At 44.6% G+C, this 23567-nt stretch overlaps 1 protein-coding gene and 1 pseudogene across 2 annotated transcripts in view; one reads left to right on the top strand and one right to left on the bottom strand.

Annotated features, from left to right (window-relative positions):
• SNX30 (sorting nexin family member 30) overlaps positions 1 to 23567 on the bottom strand; it is a 107806-nt gene that overhangs the window by 20921 nt on the left and 63318 nt on the right. For both annotated transcript variants that reach the window (XM_057313686.1, XM_026513763.4), the window contains exons 4-6: positions 17457 to 17615; positions 13829 to 14024; positions 11970 to 12169 (exon numbers count right to left, since the gene is read on the bottom strand). In XM_057313686.1, coding sequence (XP_057169669.1) covers positions 11970 to 12169; positions 13829 to 14024; positions 17457 to 17615 — 555 coding nt within the window. The remainder of the gene's footprint in view (positions 1 to 11969; positions 12170 to 13828; positions 14025 to 17456; positions 17616 to 23567) is intronic.
• LOC113266637 (U6 spliceosomal RNA) lies at positions 17882 to 17980 on the top strand (annotated as a pseudogene).

The raw sequence follows: 23567 nt of genomic DNA, 5'->3' as shown, positions 1-23567 counted from the left end.
TGACACGTGACATGGACTCTGGAGGAAGCGGGTGGAAGACAGGTGGGACCATTCTCCGAGCTTTCTGGTGCAGTAACTCAGGCTGATGCTGAAGGTGACGGAAGCTCTGGGCGAGGACAAGTAGGGGTAACAGCCCCAGCCATACTGATGAGAGGACTTGGCTGTGCTGAAATGTGAGGCCTGGCAGGTGACAATGCAGGATGTTCTCTGAACCGCTCATGGAAAAGTCTATGTCAGGAGAGTTCTTGACTCTGGTTCACCGAGTTGATCCCTGGTGGACTGATTTGCTCACGGATCCAGCTGCTCGGCTGTCCCCCCCGCTCTAGCCCAGGCATCCAAAGAGCAAAGAGATACCACCCCTACCTGAGCGGGTCCAGCCAGGGAAGAGGCACAGACGTAGCACAAAGCTGCATCTGTGCACGAGGCCAGAATCCCTAGAACCACACGGTGAGCCTGCGAGGGGGAGTGGCAAATACGCTCCAACAGAGCCAGCCTCGCCAGGGCTAGGGTGAGGCAAGCCAGGTGCCCGGGACACACAACTGAAGGAGACAATCACTCTCGGGCCCCTGTAAGTGCCAGGTCGGCACCTGAGTGTCTCCCTAAATCTGTGCCCTGGGTGCCTCCCTTGGCCCACCTGGTGCCGGCTCCGCCACTGAGACCCCGCTCGGTCGGACGGAAAAGAATGCAATCCACAGCCTAGAAAAGCATCCGTCTCATCCAAGGGTTTCTTTTTTCTTCTTTTAGTGTAAGAAGCATGAGCGGCAAATCAAGAGTGACAAGAATTTTCTTTCCCACTCACTGAGAAGCCACAAAGTGCTGTCAAAGTTTCTAATCTCATTCTTTTCCCAGAGGCACCTTCCTGCAGAGTAGGGAGTCAGGCAGGAGGGAGCCATTCCTTGGCTAAGCAGTGGGCACCTTGTGTCCCTGATAATAAAAAGTGAGGAGTGGCTGAATAGTTGGGTGCGCTCTGGGGGAAACCTTCTAATGGAAGATGTCAACGCAGGGAACCTCAAGTCTTCCCCTGAAGTAAATATTTCCTTTGGGAAGTGTTTTACCCCGTGAAGAACATGAGGAAAAAACCTGCGATAGAGTAGCTTTTCTTTGCTCCTTGTCTTTCTCCTGGACACTCTGAAGGTCCCTCCCCACGCTCACCAAGCTCTGAGTAGGAACGTCTGCAGTGCTGCTCAACAGAACTCTTTATTACGATGGAAACTTTCCATCATCTGCACTTAGCCCCACCTGCTGACTGAACTCTTGAAATTGTCTGGGGTGACCGAGGGACTGGATTTAAATTTTTGTTGAACTAACTGGAATTTAAACTTCAATAGCTACCTATGGCTAGGGGCTGCCATATTGGACAGCACATAAGATAAATAAAGTAAAAACAAAAAAGTCAGGGGTCCTTTCTGGATTTTATAGAACCCAGAAAATATTCTAAATCTACTAGTCTGGTACTAGCAGGAGTAAAAATCATCATCTCTAGACACAAATGTGGTTCTCCAAGGCACAAGGGAACAGCAGGGAGGGGCTGACTGGAATCCTCATTCCTGCCGCGGACTCTCATCGTGGGACACCTCATCTCTTACTGGAAAAAGCACATACGCAGAGTAGGAATGGGCTGGGCTGTTCCGGGGATACTCTGTCAGTGTGGCAAGAACCTGGTAACCAAAGCTAGAAGTGCTCTCAAAGCAATGCGTTGGAACCCAGTCAGGACAGTGTGGGGCTTCCTGTCTGTCGTTCTGCCCCGGGACTCTGCTGAGGGTGCCAAGGCCCCCAGAGGGGAGGGATGGCACGAGCTCCACACAGCTAGAACAGATAAGATGCATCTCCTCTCCCTATCCTACAGCAGGTGAGGGGGCCCCAAGATTTAGCCATACTCCCTTCGCTAGTAGCCTGGGCCCTCCCTGGCCCAGGGGAGAGGTGGGCCTCTGACTCCTCAGCCACTGCTAACCCCCCCCCCCCCGCACCGGTCACCTAGAGTGGCCAGAATGCTGCCTTCTCATGCACACGGCTGGAGGGTTTGCACTACCATCCCCCACCTCTCTGGACGGCAGAAAGACTCACAAGGCGCCTGAAGAAGTGAAAGGATATTATCCCCATTTCACAGGCAAGAACACTGAAGTACAGTGGAGGGACCTGGTGGAGGCCACACTGCTAATGGCATAGTGGTGACTCAGGCATTTCCTGCCACATTCCAGGACAGCGTGTCGCTTCCCGGCCTGAGTGTGAGCCCAACCACGCTACGGGTTGGGAAACAGGTTTCTGAATCGAGCTAAACTAAACTACCATCCTTGTTAAAAGCATCGTTGCACACAGTTGGTGATGACCCGCAAGGACCAGCCTTGTACTCCGAACAACACAGGCTATGTTGACAAAACTGGTCAAACCGGCCTATGGCTGACGGGGCCTGAGCCTGAGACTGCCAAGGGACCCGGTCAGCAGCTACAGAGAGGTCCCTCTGTCCCTGAGTGACGAGCAAAGCTAGGCATCCTTGAGCTGCTCACGGAACTCTGGAGGGTCTCTGATGCCGGAGGCGAACGTAAATCAAAAGGTGAAGTGCGTGCAGATACTTCTCCCTGCTACTTTGCGCCCCTCTGCCGCTTCCCCATCGAGCCTTCCTCACCCTGTTTCGGCCCTGCCTTTCCATGTCTTCACTCATGACCCAGGTGCTGGGGCTCCAGGAGAGAACAAAACACACAAAACACGTACCTTCATGGAGCTTACGTTCCAGAAAGGAGGCAGATATCGCACAGTAAAATATACTAACATATGGGGAATAAGGTAGTGCTGAGTGGAGGAGGAAAAAGAAAATGGGACAGGAGGATACAAAGGGCCAAGGGTTTGGGGGACGGCAGAATTGTCCATAAATTGGCCAGGAAGGGCTCGATGAGAGAGTGACTTGTAATTAGACACAAAATACATTGTTCTCATATGCTGTGTTTGTTTGTTTGAATGTAGAACATTTCATGGTGATTTTGAAATGGCCCTAGTAATCTGGTACCTCACTACCCCTCCTTTCAAATGTAGAGAGGAAAAACGACTCCATTTCCTTGACAAACAAACTGCAAGGAAAAAGAGACAGGGAGGGATTTTTTTTTAAACGCTTAAGAAACATATCGAGCAAAGTATGGATTTTATTTGGATCACAATTTCAAAAAACACCTACAAAAGCGGTGTCTGAGACAATTGGGGAAAAGGACGCTAACTAGATATTTGAGGAAATCTTTTTTTTTTTTTTTTTTTTAAGATTTTATTTATTTGACAGAGATAGAGACAGCCAGCGAGAGAGGGAACACAAACAGGGGGAGTGGGAGAGGAAGAAGCAGGCTCATAGCGGAGGAGCCTGATGTGGGGCTCGATCCCATAACGCCAGGATCACGCCCTGAGCCGAAGGCAGACGCTCAACCGCTGTGCCACCCAGGCGCCCCTATTTGAGGAAATCTTAAAAAAATTTTAGGTGTGATAATAATGTGGTTCTTTTTTTAAAAGAACACTTGTATTTTAGAGATATGTACTAAATTTTTTTGTACAAAGTGATCTGATGCCTGGGATTTGCTTTAAAATAACCCAGGGAGTGGGGGTTGGAGCAGGTGGGAGCCGAGCTGGAACAGGGCGGATCACGAGTGGGCCACAGCTGGAGCCGGCTGACGGGTACGTGGGGTACCTCCACTCTACTTTTGGACGGTTCCATTTTTCCATAATAAAGAAGTTAAACAATGGAACCATAATACCAGTCATCCGAACTGTTAATAACAAGCTAATAATAACCACTGAACTACAATGACAACAGTGTCTGGAAGTTAAATCACAGATACATTCTGTGGTTTGGCTTTCAATCTCTATACTGGCTTTTTTCCACGAAAATACAACTGTCAGCATCAACTGGAAGGCTCAACATCCCTTCTCCAGCCCCAGGGCTCATGCTCACGTCTTCCACCAGTGAGACCGTAGGCTCACAAACTTATAGGATGAGGAAGAGGGAGCCCCCAAAACAGCCCCTAGTGCAAAAGGTCAGCAGTCACCAAAAAGCTACCTCGAGTCTGGAAGGTTTCTAAGCTTCAGATCTTTGTGTAAGAGGGACATTAGGGTGCAGGGTGGGGGAAGCAGATGAAAGCAGCAGGAACAGCTCAGCCATGCATAGAGGACTGTCGAAGAGAATGGTTCATCCTCCGCTGTGCCAGGGGCTGATGACCCAAAAGACCCAAGTGGACAATAATGAGTGTTTGGTAATAAAAATGCTCAGATGGGAATAAAAATCAAATACTAACATCGCGCTGTGGCTTGTTTTTGGGTGGCCATTTAGGACAATATTTTCCTGTAGACAGGAACATGAGTCTGACCTTGGTCCTGGTGACATAATTTCTGATTAAATGATGGAACTTGGGTTGCCCCTTTTGACATGCTCTTTTTATACCTTCATTCTGTCGAAAATGGACCACCTGTGAGTTAAATTTTCTAGGGCAATGTGGGTGATATTAAAGCCACACACTTCCCTCTAGTTCTAAAACATATTTGTTACAGAAAATTTGGAAAGTAAAGAAAAACATACAAGAGGGGGAAAATCTTATCTTCTAGGCACAACCAGTAACACTTATGTCTTTACTTCTAGTTTGTTCTCTGAATAGACTTCTTTGATGCTTCCCATTTCTGTGTCTTCTCTTCCTGGCAGACTGTTATTTAGATGTTGGATACTGAGGTCTGATCCTTTCATTTGCACACTTTTTTCTCTAGAATTCTCCATCTATCTTTTTGTTTTACTTTACATGTCATTTCCTTAACTTTTTCTTCTAACTCTTCCATTTTTTTTTTCATTTCTATCATGGTTTTAATTGCCATGATCTCTTTGTTCTCTAGGTACTAAAAAAAAGTCTTGTTTTATGGTTGTGCCATCTCTTTCTAAAGATAGTAATGATTTTCTTTTCCTGGAAATTTTCTTCTCCCTCAATGATGTTTCACTGAATATACTTTTTTCCTTTGTTTTTACTTGATACTCACATTAGAATCGTCTCTTAAATATTCAGTGACCTTGTCTGCCCCCTCATCCACGAGGGAAACACTAAAAAACTGACTGAAAGCTCTCCGCACATTAAGGGCTTGTTGACAATTCTCTACAGGGACCCTGCTGGGTCTTTTCATTGAGGATCCTTCTCCCGCGATCAGTATCTTCAAATCTCTTCTCTTGGCCTGTTTAGATTTTTACAGAAAAAGCTCTTCTAATCCTTGCAGGGAAGATACAAGGCTGAGAACCAAGCAGAGGAAGTGGACTAGGAGTCTCGGCATCCTGATTTTAGGATTTTAGCCCCTAACCTCAACTGTGCCTGGGGTCCCGGGTCCGGAGACCTTGTTTTACCTCCCCCGGAGAATATGCCTCCAGTTCTCCCAGAGGACAGAAGGGACAGTGGCCCCTGTGTGAGGAGGGAGGTCAGCGCTGGAAGCTCTAACTTCTTCTTAAACAGATTCCTGACCAATCTTTCTCTTCAGCTCTGTCTCCTCCCATCCCAGAGGCACTGGGTGCTGCCAATTCTCCACCTTTTTGAAGGATTCCACAGTGTAAACCAGGTGGTCTCCAAGTTTTTTCCCCCACAGTCAATTTCAAAGGCAGTTTCTTCAGTCACGTAAGCCCCTTATCACCTCCTGGTTTGCTCTCCAGTCCCTACTTTACTGCTACTGTTTCCTCTCCTATTGCTCTTTATCTTTGCAGGCTTAGACTTCAAACAAACAAACAAACAAACCACTCTAGTGTCATCCTGGTGCGGTTTCATGAAAAAGGAGTTTATATATTTAGTCTGCCATCACTGAGAATCTCAGATTGTTAATTTTTATATATTTGTCTTTTTAAAACATTTGAGATCATGTACATTTCTACATCCTGCTTCTTCATTCCTCCAAGAAATTATGCCCTCAATCTATAATTACTTTTATTTAGGAAAGAGGACCTTTTTTTCCCCCCCGACTCATCTTCCAGAAAATCTTCCGTTTTGGGGGCGACTGGGTAGCTCCATCAGTTAAGCATCTGCCTTCAGCTCAGGTCGTGATCTCAGGGGTGCTGGGATCCAGCCCCGTGTGGGGCTCCCTACTCAGTGGGAAGCCTGCTTCTCCCTCTCCCTCTGCCCCTCCACCCCCCACCTGTGCTCACTCACTCTCTCTCAAATAAATATATAATCTTAAAAAAAAACAAAAAAGAAAGAAAAAGAAAAAAATCTGTTTTTGTTTTCCAAGGCACTAGAAGTGGCCAACCTGAAGCCTAGTCACTCGACTCATTAGCTCCACCTTGTGGCTCATAGGGGAAAAGGAGGGGAGGCTGGAAAAAACCCCACAAAGAACCGACATTTGGAAAAAGCTATCCGGGAACATTGTTCAAAGTATCTCCAACTCAAAGACAAACTATGTCTTTAAACCCAAACTTCTGCATTCACGTCTCATACCTCCAACCATAATCACCAATGACCTCCACACTATTAAATACAACAGTCCCTGTGGATCATGCTCCTTTTAAAAATATTTCTCTGGTCTTCCTCTACTTTTTTTCTCCTACTGCACTACCAATCCTTCTGAGTCTCCTTTTCTATTTGTTCCTCCTCCTAGTTAGGTACTAGGCCACTAAATATTGTCGTGCCTCAGAGCCAGGCCTAGACTAGTCACCTGGATCTCATTTCACTAGATGGTCCACTCCCACCATCTATATGCAAACAACTCCCACATTTCTATTCCCACCCTGAACTAAACTCATAACCAATTGCCATGACATCTCTACCTTAACGACTAATAGGCATTTTGTAACTCAGTGTGGCCAAAACAATTTGATTCCCAACTGCCCAATCTGTTCTGCCCCAAACTTCCCCATCCTAATGAACAGCAACCACTGTCCACCCAGTCACTGAAGCCAAAAACCCAGAAGTCATCACCAATCCCTCCTTTCCTGACTTCACATTAATATAGCAGGAAGCCTGGTCAGCCCTTCATCCAAAATCTACCCCAATCCACCATGTAGCCCAAGCTCTACCACCATAGTTATCTGCCACGTGGCTCCCTGTGACGGTCTCTTAAATGTCTCCCTGCCTCCACTCTCAGTCCCTACAACCCATTCTCCACATTGTTGTAGCACCAGCTGTCTTCTTAAAGTAAAAACTGTATCCTGGGGCGTCTGGGTGGCACAGCGGTGGGGCGCCTGGGTGGCACAGCGGTTAAGCGTCTGCCTTCGGCTCAGGGCGTGATCCCGGCGATCCGGGATCGAGCCCCACATCAGGCTCTTCCGCTATGAGCCTGCTTCTTCCTCTCCCACTCCCCCTGCTTGTGTTCCCTCTCTCGCTGGCTGTCTCTATCTCTGTCGAATAAATAAAAATAAAATCTTAAAAAAAAAAACTGTATCCTGTCATTCCCCTGCATAAACCCTGCCTTCCCTTTTGTTCCTAAGACTAAAACCCAGGACTCTTGCCAACCATGGCCTTGAAGATGCTACTACTATGTACGTACTGGCCCCTACCTATCTCTCTGACCTCATCTCTTCCTGCTTGCTCCCTTGCTCATTGGACTCCACTCACAGCAGCCTTTCTGATCTGCAAAGACACCAAGCTCATTTCTGCTTTAGAACATTTGTACTGGCGGTTCCTTCTGCCTAAAATGCTCAATCCTCTGATCCTTGCACAGATAACTCCTATATGTTATTCAAGTCTCCAACTGAAGCCACTTCCTCTGTGTGGCTTTTCCTTACCACCCTCTTCTGACTCAACCCACCCACAAATGACTGTTCTGCAAGACCTCTGAGTTAAGCATGTTCCTTGACTTGTAGGTAAACCATCTCTTAAAAATAACAAGATACGGGACATGCAGTAGTTATATACCAGTTAATGTTTCAAATGGACCACGATGTCAAATTCAATGAAATATTTGCTAACCACCTTCTATGAATAAGGCAGTAGGGAAATAAGATGGTCCTACTCTAACCTTCTTAAAGCTTCCCCTACTCATGTCCTGGTCACAATGATCCAGTCCTCAAAAGGCACGCCTGAAATCCATAAGGATTCGAAGATGTTCTCTCCCAGCCCATCGCTACTGAATTATATTTTCCCCACACATAGCCCATAGGATGTGAAATCCCATATAAGGGCTCACGTGCACACGTCTTCGGGGTGCTTAATCTGAGTCCTGGGCCTGAGGGTAACTTTGGTATCTCTCCCTCTCACACGCTGTTCACTACCTCTCCTCAGCATCCCTGAAATACATGACCTCAACCATCTTTCTAGCACAAGCTGTCCCCATTGTTCACTGAACATTGTCCATGTCTTCCACATGGCCTGATAACAACCCTACTTTTTCCGTGCTTTCTTTCTACCTCCAAAGGGAACAGAGTGTACCCAGCCACCAGTGCATTCAAAGAGAGACAATTTTAGACTCAGCCTTGAAAACCAGGAACTGATCTGGTTTGCTTTTTGGCCAAGAGTAAAGACACAGGTACAAGGTGACAGCTTATTAGAATTATGGCCATGGGACAGCAAAAAGATTTACTGAGGGGGTTCTATTTCTTCATCTATAAAATGAGCAAGACAGACAAGATGATCGAGATCTAGGAGGTGAAGTCAGTCAAGAGACCTTTTCAAACTCAGAGGGGAACCCCAACCTTAGCCCCATTAGGAGAGGGCTTCGATGATCTCCAGCATTTTCTCCACGCAGGGCTCAGCTGACACAACTACTTCAAATTCCTAAGGCGTGGGTCTCTCGTTCCAAACGATGAGGAAGAATACTTGCTTCGGTCCACTCGAGGCCCTCATAATGGAGCAGACTGATAAAACGTCACCACACCAAAACCTCCCCACCAAAACAAAACAGGAAGGACTTGCTCTGTTCTGAAGACCACACAGTAGTTGGTACTGAACGTGTCACAGCCAGGCCTTCGGCAAGCTCTCTACACTCTATGTTTGGTTTTCATGCTGAACAGCAAAGTCGATCCCACTTAAAGTTATTTTGGAAATGGAACTATATGACTCTTGCAGAGGAATAAAATTCAGCTAAGAATTCTAAAAGAGCAGCAATATTATAAGACAAAGGCAGGGGAGCCACTTGAGACACCTAGCCCCCTCTCCCAGCGTCTTTAGACCTGGCCACGCAGACTCCGACCATCATTAGGAATGTGAAACAGCTGAACATCAGTCTAGCCTTGCAGGGAGAAAGTACTGGAGATACGGACCCACGCAGTCGTGGCTTTGGCATCAAGTCACCCCATCTTATCCAGACCACTCTGCAGCGACATTTTCCCTTTAGAAAGAATGGGAGTGGGTTGACCTCATTTCTTTCGAACGAGGCTTAGCTGAGCTCACCAAAGGGGCAGAGCTAGGGTTTCAGAGACCGCCAGTCAACACTTCCTCTTTCCTATGCCCTTCCCAGAAAACACTGCATACACTCCCCTTCTCCCAGCCCGATTAACCTGATTAATGTTTATTCAGGCTTAGTGAACAAGAAACTCAATACATATGCCTCACACAGGGGGTGAAGAAAGAGAGCAAACAAACAAATGTTTCTTTGATGTAGAACTTCAATTACTCACATAAGCTTATGCCACACTATATAATCATATTTTGATAAAGATGCCAGATAAACCTTAGCTAAATGACAATTTCAAATCCTGCTTCAAGTACAAATATATATTAAGTACTAACATACCTGCCATGTGCAAGAACAAAGTAATTTGTATTGTAATATCCCAGGACTGTGTATGCATCAGAGTTTCAGTCTGGCAAGGTTAGGGGAGCATTTTTGATGAAGACTGTTAGTCTATATAAGAGACAAATTCAAAGACACCCCAGGGATTGTACAATTTTATTTTTGTCCTCAAAAATAGATACTACTAATTTTATAAGTAAAGCAAAATATCCTGGCTCATTTTAAGCAAGTTACGATGCCTTTTTTTTGAGATGTAATTGACATACATTATATTAGTTTCAGATATACAAAATAATGATTTGTATATATTGTGAAATGATCACAATAAGACTAGTTAACGTCCATCACCGCACATGGCTATAAATTTTTCTTTGGAAAACTTTAGGATCTACTCTCCTAGCAACTTTCAAATATACAATACAGTATTAAGTATAGTCACCATGCTGTGTATGACATCCCATGACCTATTTATTACTTATAACTGGAAGTTCATACCTTTTGAGTCCCCTCACCCATTCCACCCACCCCCAACCCCAGAATGCCTTTCTCTACCTGCTTTGGCCACAGAATTAAATATGCCATGTGTAGGTCTCATTAAAAAAAATAAAAATAAAAAAATAAACCCAATGTAATGGGGGAAATGAGTGGGAAATTTGTGGAATCAGGAGCCGTGGTTTTCAGCCTCAGTTCCAGTAATTACCAACAAAATTGCCTCAGGCTAATGATGTCACATGTGAGTTTTATCCCTATCATCACCATGACTACCATCATTTCCACTCTACAGATAAGGAAATTCATAACATTTCCCAGCACATTGTGAGATCCAGACCCAATCCTGTCATTGAAAGTGTTTTATTATCAGCTTTATAGAGCACACATGAGACAGTGATTCATTCTAGCAGGAACATTTTCCATTGTCCACAATTTAACGTGTATCAAGAGCCTTAAAAGGTTCATATCCAGTGAAACAAAATGGAACATAGGCAGTGGGTATACGGGAGTTTGTCATACTATTCTCTTTGCTTCTATTGTATGCTTGAAATTTTCCATAAGGGCTTTTGTTTTTTTAAGTTTTTATAACTAGCTCATTCATTACTTTTTACTCCTCTTCTTAAGGTGTAGAATATTTTCATATTGCCATGATTTTTCTGGTTTTCCATTTTTACAACCCAAAGTTGTCTGATGAGTTTCTTTCAAGAGATTCTTGTCAATCCTTAGCCTGAGCCTTCTTAAAGGGGTGCCGTAGATCTGCCCCCAAAACAGATCAATAAATCAGAGGTCTCCTTTGGGAAATAAGAAGATGAGCTACTTAGGATGTTCAACACAGAGCGACATAACTTTTTCTATTGGTAAAGAAGCCTGACTCTTTTCTCTAACTGGTGTCGCATCGTAGGAGTCCCTGTAGCTGTGCTATCAAACAGGTCTAAGTACTGGCTGGGGTAATTTCTAGTGTGGGCATTAAAGCATCTGACCCTATCCTTATTCTGCATTTAGAATTTGAGGCTGGAAATCATTTGTCCTCACAGCTCCTGTCTTTTCTCGTCCATTGCTGCTAGATCAAAGCCATTCTGATTCTTATTGCATTTGTACATCTCTTCCCTCTCCCTCTTTCCTTAAAAGCTTTTCAAATCTTATAACTTCCATTCTAAAATTTTACAGTGATATGCTGTGGGTTGGCTCTCTCTTCATTTCTTTTGCTGGGCAAGCAGTATGTCCTTTTAATCTGAAAACTCACATCCTTCAGCTCTGGAAGATTTTCTTGTATTATTTCTTTCATAAGTTCCTTCCATCAGTCTTTTCTGTTCTCTCAGGGACTCTTATCAGACAGATGCTGAACCTTTGAGAGTAAGCCTCTATGTCTCTTATCATTCTTTCACATTTTCAGTACTTTTGCATTTTTGTTCTACTTTCCAACGACTTGGTTTCCTTACTTTACTTTCCAAGATTTCCTCAACCTCATCTTTCAACTTTACTCTTCCATTTCATCTCAGCGAATCAGATTTTAACTTCCAAGAGCTCTAATTATCCACATATTCTTTTTCCACAGCATCCTGGTCTTGTTTAGATGTTATACCTCCATGAACTCTCAGAGAACATTAAGAGTTTCTTCCACACTATTCTTCTTCATTTAATTCACATACTTGGTTCACCATGTGTTCTATTTATATGCCTATGAGGTCAGTCCACATGTGTGATCCTGCCCACCCAGGAAGAAGGAAACCCATGCCATGTGCAAACAGGCAACAAATTACCTTCTGAAAATGACTTAAATAAGGAACGTACTTAAGCGCACAAGAAGTGAGCCAGCTTACCTTCATAGAGTCAGAGTATAAAATATATTCCCTGAGCACAGGTAGAAAATCTTCTGTCATGTCATCTGTCAGCTCTTCCAAGGCCGTCGAGCAGTTGCCAATGCAAGCTGACACACCCTCCAGGGGCTCAGCCAGCTCCCCCTCTAACGCACTCCATGTGGAGTACACAGGCCCATATTCTCTCAGCTCTACAAGGTACTCTAAAGGGAGAAGAGAAACTAATTAAGACTTGGTGGGTAATTAAGACAATTACTGGTATTACTGACTCAGTAACAACTGTAGCCAAGAGCTCTCTATGGTGAGATGTTATTTACTTGGCCATTCACTCACCAAAGCACGCTCTCTTTTAAACACAACATTGTTTATAATTTTTTAAAATCTCTATAAACCCATATTATAGCTAACATCATAACATCACCTGACTTCACCCCGTAATGGGAATGCCAGGCTTCTGGATAATGGGGACCACGATGACTTCTGGGGGAAGTGGTAGGAGTTATATCCACCACATATCTTCAGAAATAACCACTCACCTACTCATACAGTGAAGCAGTATTTTAACAACAGTAGGGGCAGAGTTTTACATAGGATTAGGGGGATCTTTTTAAGGGAAAGAAAAATCAGTCGCAATGGACAAATAATAGGAATTTACGAATTATTATGATATGGATGTGGCCTTACATAGGCAGAATCACTCTCATTCAGAGGTCACCCCAACACTTTGGTCCCATCGGAATTTATTCCACATGCTCCTTAGATGTGGATGGTACTGAAAGCTACCTCTAGCACCTGCTGGCCCCACATAATACCATCAGTGGGTAGAGGAGAACGAAAGCACAGGGAACAAGGGCAAATGTTGATTTATTTCCCCTCGGAAGAAAATCTAGTGCATCATTTGTCACCAGGATTCTTTTTTTTTAAGATTTTACTTCTTTACTTCTCAGAGAGAGAAAGAGAGGGAGAGAGAGCACACAAGCAGGGGGAGTGGCAGGCAGAGGGAGAAGCAGGCTTCCTGCAGAGCAAGGAGCCCAATGTGGGACCTGATCCCAGGACCCTGAGCTGAAGATAGATGCTTAACCGACTGAGCCACCCAGGCGTCCCATCACCAGGATTCTTGCCATTACAATAAAATGTTGCCATTTTTTAGTAACCAATGGATAGCGACTACTGGAGAATCCTTTTCGGTGTGTTTCATAGCTTGTGCCAGCATGATCGTTAACACTGTTCCGGTCTCTCTGGCCTACACGTGTGTAAGAAGACAAAAGGCCCTAATATTCTGGGATACAGAAAAGCAGGTGACCACAAGAGGGGTGGGGAGGAAGTGGTGGCAACAACCCGGAAGGTTCCAGAGAGATCTCATAACTACCCAGGTCAGGAAGAATGGGTCTGAAATGAAGCAGGGGTGGGGCAGGTGAGTCAGTTTCAAGTTGGAGACTCATTAGGAGCACAACTTTGGCAAACATGGGTCTCCATGCGGTCCTTTTGAACAATCTTTCTGCCAGAAAAGCTACCAAAGTTTGCTTTTTAAACTATCGTTCCTATGAATGAAGGGAAGCTGAGTCCATGTCTTCACTTTTAAAGCTGAAGTTAAGAGAGAGAGTGGAAACGCCTCGGGCCTGAGAAGTGGCTGCTCGCCATGGGGAAAGCAAACACAGGCTGAGGTGCAGGGCAAAGGAGGGAGCACAAAATTATACTCTGCTCACAACGTCCCCCTCCCCTCCTTGTACTGATTAGTTTCTGAGTGTGGCCTCGTCCTGTCAGGCCAGTCTTTCTGCAGTTTGATTCTGCTGAGCACACGTGAAAGCCATTTCCGCACACACGCTCCCTGGGTGTGATCAGTATCTGCACGAAGGGCTCACCTATTTCTTCTTTGATGATCCTCTGGGCTATTCGGTCAATGGTTCCCAGTTTGAGCGCAAACGTATCTAAGTAGTCGCCGATAGCTGCAAACTCAAGAGGTCGACTCCTCAGCTTGTAGCCCCCGGTGACGTGCTTGACGGACTCGCCCACTCGGGTCAGCAGCGCCATTCCTTGCTTCTTGTAGGCGTTCAGGTCCTAAGGATGACACATGAACAAACTCAAGGGGCTGCATCACTCCCACTGCCAGGACTCGGTGAACCAACTCCTTTAGGTGGTTCTTCTTGGAAGTGGAAGACTGAAAACGAGGAGCTGAGTTACAGGACTGACCACATACACAAGAGTCCTCTCCCCTCGCCATCAGAATCTCCAAACGCGCACATCTGAGCCCTTTCACCAGAGCCAGACTCTTACCTTTCTAATCAGGTTCACTCACCTGAGCACGCTCTCCTTCAAATTCATGTTTCTAACGTGATGTTTTAAAGCCTCTGACCAAAAAAAAAAAAAAAAAAAAGTCCCTTTCTCTCATACAAAATATCCTAAGTTATCTTTAGGAAGAAAATTCTAGAGCTGAAATTCATTCCATTCATTTATTTATATGCCAAGCAAAGCCATATAAAGAAAGGAGGGAGAAGAGGGCAGGAAGCAGGAAACAGCGACAGAAAAAGCAGCACAAGAAAACCCAAGCCAAGGACAGACGCTATAAACAACAGAACACTTTATCCTGAAGGTCTTGGTCGGGGCACACACGGGAAATACGGTGAGCTACATGACGAATTGTATCTAAAGTTAAGATGCGCATTAGTCGGCCAGGTCAAATAACCTTCCTCCTGTCCTTCAACTCTCGGAGGAGTCCACAGCATCTTCTGGTTGTTCTATGTCACCTCCTTTAATGGTGCCTTCAAAAATGGTTTTACAGAAGATCGGGTGTCTGCTGCTTATATCCACCCTCAATACAGACAGAATAATTATTCCGGGTCCAAGTAGGGCATGCCTACAGAGAGATAAGGGAACAAGGCACAAGGCCATTGCTTTCTGGTCACCTTGTCTGGTTTAGGGATGGAGCAGAGAACAGGGAATCACACTTAACACAGACGTCTGGCAGCCCCCTCCCATTTCACAGCCACAGTCATAGGCCCTGGTCTCCACAAGTGTCTGAAGGGTAGACTGCTCCTGATTTCACTTCCTTCTTTGAGCAGCCAAGGCCTTCACTTCGGCTCTTGATTCCACTCTTTTCCAGCTACACCTCGCTGACAAGCAAGGCCCCTGCCCACCAACCATTCCCTCACCTGCCTGTACCTTCAACTTCTAACCCTTCAGGGCATAACAGACACCCAGGGCTCACCCACCTTCAAAACAGCAGCAATTTCCTCTAGCTCCCCTCCTCCATTTCTCTTATTCCTTTCAAAGTCAGGCTACCTGAGAGAATGTTCTAAAGACTCCATTTCCCTTCTAGCCTCAGGTACTCTAGACAAGAAAACATCCCTGTAGACACCTGGTCTTCGCAAGGTGGTAATGGAAGCCTTGCCATTGTTGGCATTGCTTCCACAGACAGTATTTTTTGGGGCAGGGCTTGATCCAAATGGGCTCGTTGGACTGCAAAAGCTCTATTCCAAGTAGAGGCTTAGAAGGGAATCCCCAGTTAACCAAGTCAATGTACTGAACGAGGTTATTTAGCAGTGCCTCTCTGACTGCTGTACCCATTCTACCAAAGACGAAAATACTGATCTGAACGCAGGTGATACTGAGTGTCCCCCCACCTCTCCCAGCATTACTGGCTTCTTCTCAAACACACTTCTGGTTTGTGATAAGATCAGGTTATCAAGGGAGAGAAGAATGCTTCTTCCTTCACTGGCAGAACATGTCAAGGCCTCACTAAAGAACAAGACCAAGTTATTCAAGGGGTGTTAGAAGATGGGGAACACGGGGAGGGGGAAATGGGGAGCTCCTGTAGTACCACATAGCATAGTACAGTAGCATGTTTCAGTTTCACGAAACGAGAAAGTTCTGGAGATTATAGTTGTAAATATACTTAATGCTACTGAAATGAACACCTTAAAATGGTTAGGATGGTAAACTGTGTATTTTACCACAACCTAAAGAAAAAAAAAAAAACCACGATGGGGTTATTTAGTACATTCAGTTCAGCAAGTAAAACTGAACCAGGCTAGAATTTGTTCAGTGTTAGAGCCAATACCCCAGTGCTTACTCACGGGAAGTTGGACTGTGGTTAAGACGCTGAAGGACTTTTTTTTTTTTTTTTAATCATTTATCTGGCCCAAATACCCCCCCCACACACACACAAATCTTTCCTCTTTAATCTCCACATAGATTCCCAATGACCAAGGGTCCGCGTTCTCTTTCTGTGTTTCTGTGTTTCTCTGCTCGGTAAGGAGGACCAAGACTGGGGCCTCCCAGGTCAACAACCTGAATCGTGCGTGAGGCAGTGAGTTGCCCTGCTGGAGAACTGGATGGATTTCATTCTGCGTAAGAACTGTATCTGAGGATCTGTTACCAGGAAATACTTATTTTGAAACAGAACAGGAGTTTGATGTGGGGGGGAATGGGCCTCTAGGAGAAAAGAGAAGATGAATTGGAAGGTCATCACTGGGACTAAAAAAATCCCAATGGTGGTTTAAAAATATATATATATTAAAGGACTTTGCCACGTGGTTTCCAGCATCTGGAGAACGGCACCCTCTCTAAAATCTTTACCGTCAACTGATTTATCTGCAAATGTTTCTCAATTCTGCCATTTTGAAAAAGAAAACTGGGAAGTCCCTGAGCGTCAACACCCTTGCCAACATGGAACAAACCACCTATGGCCCAAGGATGGGAATGTGATTCACGAAGGTAAACAGATGTGGCTACAAGGAGCTGGCATGAGAGTCTGGGCCTGAGATCCCATTTCTGCAGACATTGAGGGCACAGTGCCTCGGACTTCCTGTCAGTTCTGCCAAAGGGAAGTGCACACAGAAGCCAGTGAATAACCAACCTGGGTGTGAACACACAGAATCTGGCAACTGTGTGGGACCCAAATGTTTCTCTGCAAATGCTTGGAAAATGCTCGTCCAACAGGAACATGGCTGTGGGCAGTAACGCTGAACTCGTCTTGGTCAGGCAGTCTGATATGGCGGGGAAGTGTGGCCTCCGGAGCCATATACAGACCCAATCTCAAATCCTAGTGATGCCACTTGAACACGTGCCGACACCTTGAACTTCAGTTTCCTCATCTGTAAAATGAGGTTACCAGTCACCTCTCACAGGGTTCCTGGGAAGAACACCGTTACCAAACAGTCACTAGCTGTTCTTTTGCTCTGTTCTTTCCACCTGCTGTTGGTCAGAGTGGTCTCACCTAGTAATATGCCAAGAAGTGTTTAAGGAAACACTTATCCCTCCTTTCGGCCAGTGCAAAGGGGTGTTTCTCCTGAATTCTAACACGGAAACCATGCTGATGCAAATGGACGCCAAAAAAACAAAAACAAAAACAACAAAAAAACCCAGGAATCTGATGACATCCACTATTGTGGGCCATTCACGAAGCTGTTTTGTGAGAGATCAAAGCAGCTTTTGAGAAAGAGCCCGAAAGATGCTAATTTGGGGGAGGAATATGAGACATTCTGTTCTTACCTTAGCAGTGAGGAAAACATTAAAGTGTTCATTGAAAGACAGCACAGGATGATCTGTAATTCTTTTCAGGAATTTATCCAAAGCTTTTCTTCTGGTCTCCACAAACTCTTCTGAAAAACGATCCACAACTCCTTTCACCACAAACTTCTCAGGAAGTGGCTATAAGACAGGAAGAAACGATATCAATAGAGTAATTGATAAGACAGTGAAAAGAAAAACCGCAGGCTAGCAAATAATTCCGTCCAAGAACATATTCCTTATTCGGTTGGATCTTTACGTCGTCATCAATATAAACCTTTGTGAAACATACAGATGCGGTAAATCACAGCTACCCTTCTCAGTTTTATAATGCAAGAAGTAAAATGCTAGAGACTAGTCCCTGGAATACAGGAAACAGTCCATGTTTATCCAGTAAATCCAATATTGCTCCCGTTGGCAGCGCATATTCTAAAATTGGAATAAGACAGAGATTAGCATGACCCCCGCACAAGGATGACGGTAAATGCAATAGTCTGGCTGTCTGTACGTTGCTTCATGCACAGGTGGGATAATGAGAAAGTCAGGGCCAGAAAGACAGTCTAAGGAAAGAAGGCAGACAAGATCAACCACACAAAAATTTATTGAAATAGATTCCACTCTACTCCCAGTTCAAGGGGTAAAAGAACTTGGTGAATGGAGAAATAAGTATATTGGGCAAACCCATGTATCTAAAAAATACCTTTTCCTAACCAATCTTTTGTGTAGGTTTGCACTCAAAAGTTCTTAAAAATGTAATTTCCTTTGTTCCTCTTACTCAAACAAACGTCTGTGTAATATTTGCTTCGAGCCAATATTGCAGGCAATTTAAAACCACCTGGTCACTAAGGGATCCTTGAGCTTTGACCTATTTCCGTAGTAGCTTGATTAAATGCTTGATTCAAAGGCCTTCCTCATTACTACCACCAGAGAGAGAGAGAGAACCTGCTAGTACACAACTTGAAAATGTTTGGGTTATGAAATATTAAAAGAACATTTACATTAAAAATTGGGCAAACAATTGGTAGATATTTTTCCAAAGAAGACCCGCAAATGGCCAACAAGCACGTGAAAAGATGTTCAACGTCATTAGTCACTAGGGAAATACAAACCCAAACCACAGTGAGATACAACTTCACAGCCATGATGGTCATAATAAGGGAGTAAAGAAAGAAACAAAACCAAAACAAAGAGCAGAGCAAGTATTGGGGAGGATGGAGCCAGATTTAAGTCCACGACCTCCTTCAGCCCCATACTCTGGCAATAAAGAGGTCTACTTCTTTTATTTTTTTTTAAAGATTTTTATTTATTTGAGGAGAAAGAAAGAGAGCATAGGAGCAGGGGCAGAGGGAGACGGAGAAGCAGACCCCCTGCTCAGCAGGGAGCCCGATGCGGGACTCGATCCCAGGACCCTGGGATCATGACCTGAGCTCTGACTGAGCTACCCAGGCGCCCTGGTTTATTTCCTTTAAATTATAAACCTTCAAGTGCACGCACGCACACATGAAAACAGACACAAGGACTGCACCAACCCGAAGAAGTGGAATCCTAAGGTATATGGAGTGGAGAAATCAAGAAGCAATCCCAACTTAGAACCCTTTCAAAGACTCAGAGACTGAGCCCTGGAATGAAGCACTTGGAAGAGCTTTGGAAAGTCAGGATGTTTTCCATCTCCAGAAGGGAGACCGTGGCTCCACGACTCCAGGGTTCGTCTTCCCCTTCTGCCGAGCTGACTTTGGTCAAATTCTACAATCTCCTGGCACCTCAGTTTCTTCTTCGTTTGTGAGAAATAGCTAACAACAGGGTCAGCCTCTCAGGGTTGTTACGAGGATTAAATAAGCTGCCAGGCTGAATGTGCTTCACACAATTCCTGCCCCCGAGGAAGCCCCAACAAAAGTTTGGGGGGTTCTGTGTGGTAGGAGGGGCAGAGCTCCTGGGCATCATCTTCAGGGGCAGTCATGTTCAGGTGCATCTTGAAATGGTGGCAGTGTGCAGAGAGGAGGCTAAACTGACGGGTTTCTTTTTACCAGATGGGGAGTTCTAGAGGGTACAGCGGAAAGGTTTGGAAATGAAGAAAGAGAGGGGAGTAGAGTCAGGAATGACATTACAGAGCCACGTGGAGATAACACATCCAACTTAGACACCCGGGGGGAGCTTACGCCTGGGGAGAATATTAGAAACGGGGTACCGGGTCAGATGCATAGGGCCCTCCAGCCCAGTGTTCTGGCCCAGTCGAAAGCACCAGGGAATCTGTCTTAATACGGTTTGGTTGTTCTTTAGGATAACTTCTTTATTCTGATCAGTTCTTCTCCCATTCCCTTAGGCAGCCATTTTCCTTAAACCCTCCACTCAACCCCCCAACCTTTCATGCTAAGCAGATTACCATCTCCCTGACACAGGAACCAGGTGTACAGGCATCACGTAAACATTCCCCAACCATTTTGCTTCCTCCACAGAAACCCATCTCCTCTCCATTTCTCAATTCCCGTGGACAACATACCCCACCCTCAACACAACACAAAGCTAACTCTTCTGTGTCTTTGACCATTAGTTCACTAACCTGTATATGCTGTCATCAATTAATTATACTTTCTTTTCCTTGTATCTTCAACATTTCCTCCTCTCCTGGCTCTGTTCCTGAGTCTACAAAAATATAGTTGGTTCTCTTTCTACCCAAAAATAATAAACCCAACTGTTGCTTGACGTTACATCTTCTTCTCCACTCTCCTTCAGGGCTCATTCAACCTTTCTTTTTTTTTTTTTAAAGATTTTATTTATTTATTCGACAGAGATAGAGACAGCCAGCGAGAGAGGGAACACAAGCAGGGGGAGTGGGAGAGGAAGAAGCAGACTCATAGCGGAGGAGCCTGATGTGGGGCTCGATCCCATCACACCGGGATCACTCACTGAGCCGAAGGCAGACGCTTAACCGCTGTGCCACCCAGGCGCCCCTCATTCAACCTTTCTGAAAGAATCATTTATCTTCACTTCCACTCCGTCCATTGATGTCTCAACCCCCAATCTTCCTCCACCCCAAAACAAAGTTGTCTTTGGTTCTGCCTTTAAATGCTGCATTTCTTTGCCTTATCCCTACCCAATGCAGACCACTCTTCTAAAGATGATTGATGGCTTTTTTTTTTTTTTTTAAGATTTTATTTATTCAGGGGCTCCTGGGTGGCTCAGTGGGTTAAGTGTCTGCCTTCGGCTCAGGTCTTAATCCCAGGGTCCTGGGATCCAGCCCCACATCGGGCTCCCTGCTCGGCTGGGAATCTGTTTCTCCCTCTCCCTCTGCCACTCCCCCTGCTTCTGCTCTCTCAGTCTCTCTCTCTCTCTGTCAAATAAATAAATAAAACTTGAAAAAATAAAGATTTTATTTATTCATTTGAGAGAGAGAGCGAGTAAGGGAGGCAGGCAGAGGAAGAAGGAGAAGCAGACTCCCCGCCGAGCAGAAAGCCCGTCGTGGGGCTTGATTCCAGGACCCTGAGATCATGAACCAAGCCGAAGGCAGACGCTTAACCGACTGAGCCACCCAGGCGTCCAGCTTTCTAATGACCAAATCCAGTGGATATTTTCCTGCTTTTATTTCCTGAGTCCTGGTGAGCACACTCTGGTTTGCTTGTGCTGAATAGGACTTGTGGGGAAAGCTTAATGAGCAAATAAGTGGCTAGGTGTGCCTCATTTAACATAACAGATAATCTCCTGAAATAGTTATTCATTCTTCAGGTTTAGTACATTGAACTTTATGTTTAGTGAATCAGGGAAGCTTCCTATTTAAAGGAACCCTGGAGTGAATCCTTCTGCAAACAGAATTTCCTTCTAAGCACTATTATTCCCAAATGTACATGGCTTTGGAAATTTGTTTCTTCCTATTTCGAGCCTTAAAGGGGATACGCCTACTCTCCACGTGACCTCCATAATTACCTTGTGGTTTCTTTATGCATAGGAATCGGGGTTGCTGATGAAATCACGTGCCTCTGCGGACTGAAACTGAGCTGTTGCAAGTGAGGAGCTCAGCACAGCTCCAAGCACGTGGTAGATGTCACACACACGCCAGCTATTTTTATGACCCTGTAAACACCGAGAACAGAAGGCAGAAGGGGAGTGGACCAGAGGGTGGAACTGCCATACATCTTTGAGGCCAAAAGGTTTTTTAAAAACCCTCTGGGATACATACCATTTCACACCCACTAGGATGGCTATAAAAAAAAAAAAAAAAAAAAGGAAGCAAGTACATGGAGAAATTGGAACCCTCATACATGGTTGGTGAGAATGTAAAATGGTGCAGTCTCTGTGGAAAACAGCTTGGCGGCTCCTCAAAAAATTAAGTGTAAGATTAGCATAGCATCCAGAATTCCATTCCTTGGTACGCAGCCCAAATAACTGAAAGCAAGTGTTCAAACAAAAACCCGTACAATCCATGCACAAGTAGCATTATTTATAATAGTTGGGTTGAGGAAAAGGGGAATGAGAAGTGACTGCTTAATGGGCATGGGATCCCTCTGTGGGGGATGAAAATATTCTGGAATTACAGCGGCGGGGACTGTAAAACATCGTGAATGCACTAAAAGCCACAGAGTTGCACACTTCTTATAATGGCGAATTTTATGTTATTAGAATTTTACTCCAATTTTTTTTTAAAAAGCTGTGGTGATGGAAGCAAATGTCAGAGAGGAGAGAAGATGCTGTGCCGCTGGCTTTGAAGACGGCGGAAGGGGCCACGAGCCAAGGGTTGCGGGAGCCTCTAGAAGCGGGAAAAGTCAAGGAACCAGCTCCCCTCCTGGAGCCTCTGTGAGGAATGCAGCCCTGCCACCTGGATATTAATCCACTGAGACCAGTTCTGGACTTTTGACCTCCAGAACTATAAGGTGATAAACTTCTGTCGTTTAAATCACTTTCTTAAAAAAAAAAAAAAAAAGTCTTACTTGGTATGGGGGTGAGGAAGTGGATAGGATAGAGATAAAACAAGATGGGCCATGGGGATAAACGTTGAACTCGGCGGTGAGTACATGAGGGGGTTCATTGCACTGAATCACTCTACTTTGGTACCTCTGACATTTTCCATAACGGAAACATTTTTTTAACGCATGACTACGTATATGCATGTGCATGTTGGAACCTACAGAAAATCCTATTTGCAGGGCACCTGGGTGGCTCAGTCAGTTAGGCGTCTGCCTTTGGCTCAGGTCATGATCCTAGAGTCCCGGGATGGAGCCCCACATCTGGCTCCTCAGCAGAGAGTCTGCTTCTCCCTCTCCCTCTGCCCCCACCCACTTGTGTTCTCTCTCTCTTGTTCACTCTCTCTCTCAAATAAATGAATCAAATCTTTAAAAAATTTATTTAAAAAAATCCTATTTGTAAAGCATTACAGTAACCTATTAAATATGTCAAGGTTTAACCTTATAAAATACTTCTGTTTTTGTAAACTTGATACTTTGGTAAAGCACTTTCATATGTATTGTATTTCATAATAGTTTATAAGAAAGATCTTATAATCTGTGAAACAAAAGCATACTTCCTGTAGATTGTCATGGAGAGCTACTATTTTGGAGTGTGAAATCTGCACAAAGATTTCAATTGCTCAATTTTGAAATGATCCAACTTCCTCTTGTCAGCATTTAAATTGCCTCTTCAACAAATATTAATTTGCAATTAATTGCATACTGCAATTAAACAAATATTCAGCAACACACCCACTACATGACAGAAAGCTATTTTTCCTAACCTTATCAAACAAACAGAAAACATTGCTCCTAAGAAAAAATAATAAGAGAGCATTAAGATTAAAAACCTTCTCTCCATAAAAACCACCGTCAAGCCCGGTTTAATTCAAAGTACTTGAAGATTCAACAAATGTTCAACTACTTATTAACCTACCCACTGGGTAAGCTAAAAGCACGCCTATGCTTTTCTCAACAGTACAAAAAAAGGAGGAACCAACTAGAAATGAAGTTAAGAGTTTTTACTGATTATTTCCTATTAAGAAAAACAGCTGTTGCATTACAAATTTCTTATTAATTCCAAATGAGTTTACCACTACCCAAAACAAACTGGGTATAATAAATACAAATGCATCCTTCCAACAAAGCTTCCTTCACA

This window comes from Ursus arctos, unplaced genomic scaffold (assembly GCF_023065955.2).
Source record: "Ursus arctos isolate Adak ecotype North America unplaced genomic scaffold, UrsArc2.0 scaffold_18, whole genome shotgun sequence".
NCBI lineage: Eukaryota > Metazoa > Chordata > Mammalia > Carnivora > Ursidae > Ursus > Ursus arctos.
The sequence above is the reverse complement of the archived record's forward strand: the minus strand, read 5'-3'. Positions and strand labels throughout refer to the sequence as shown.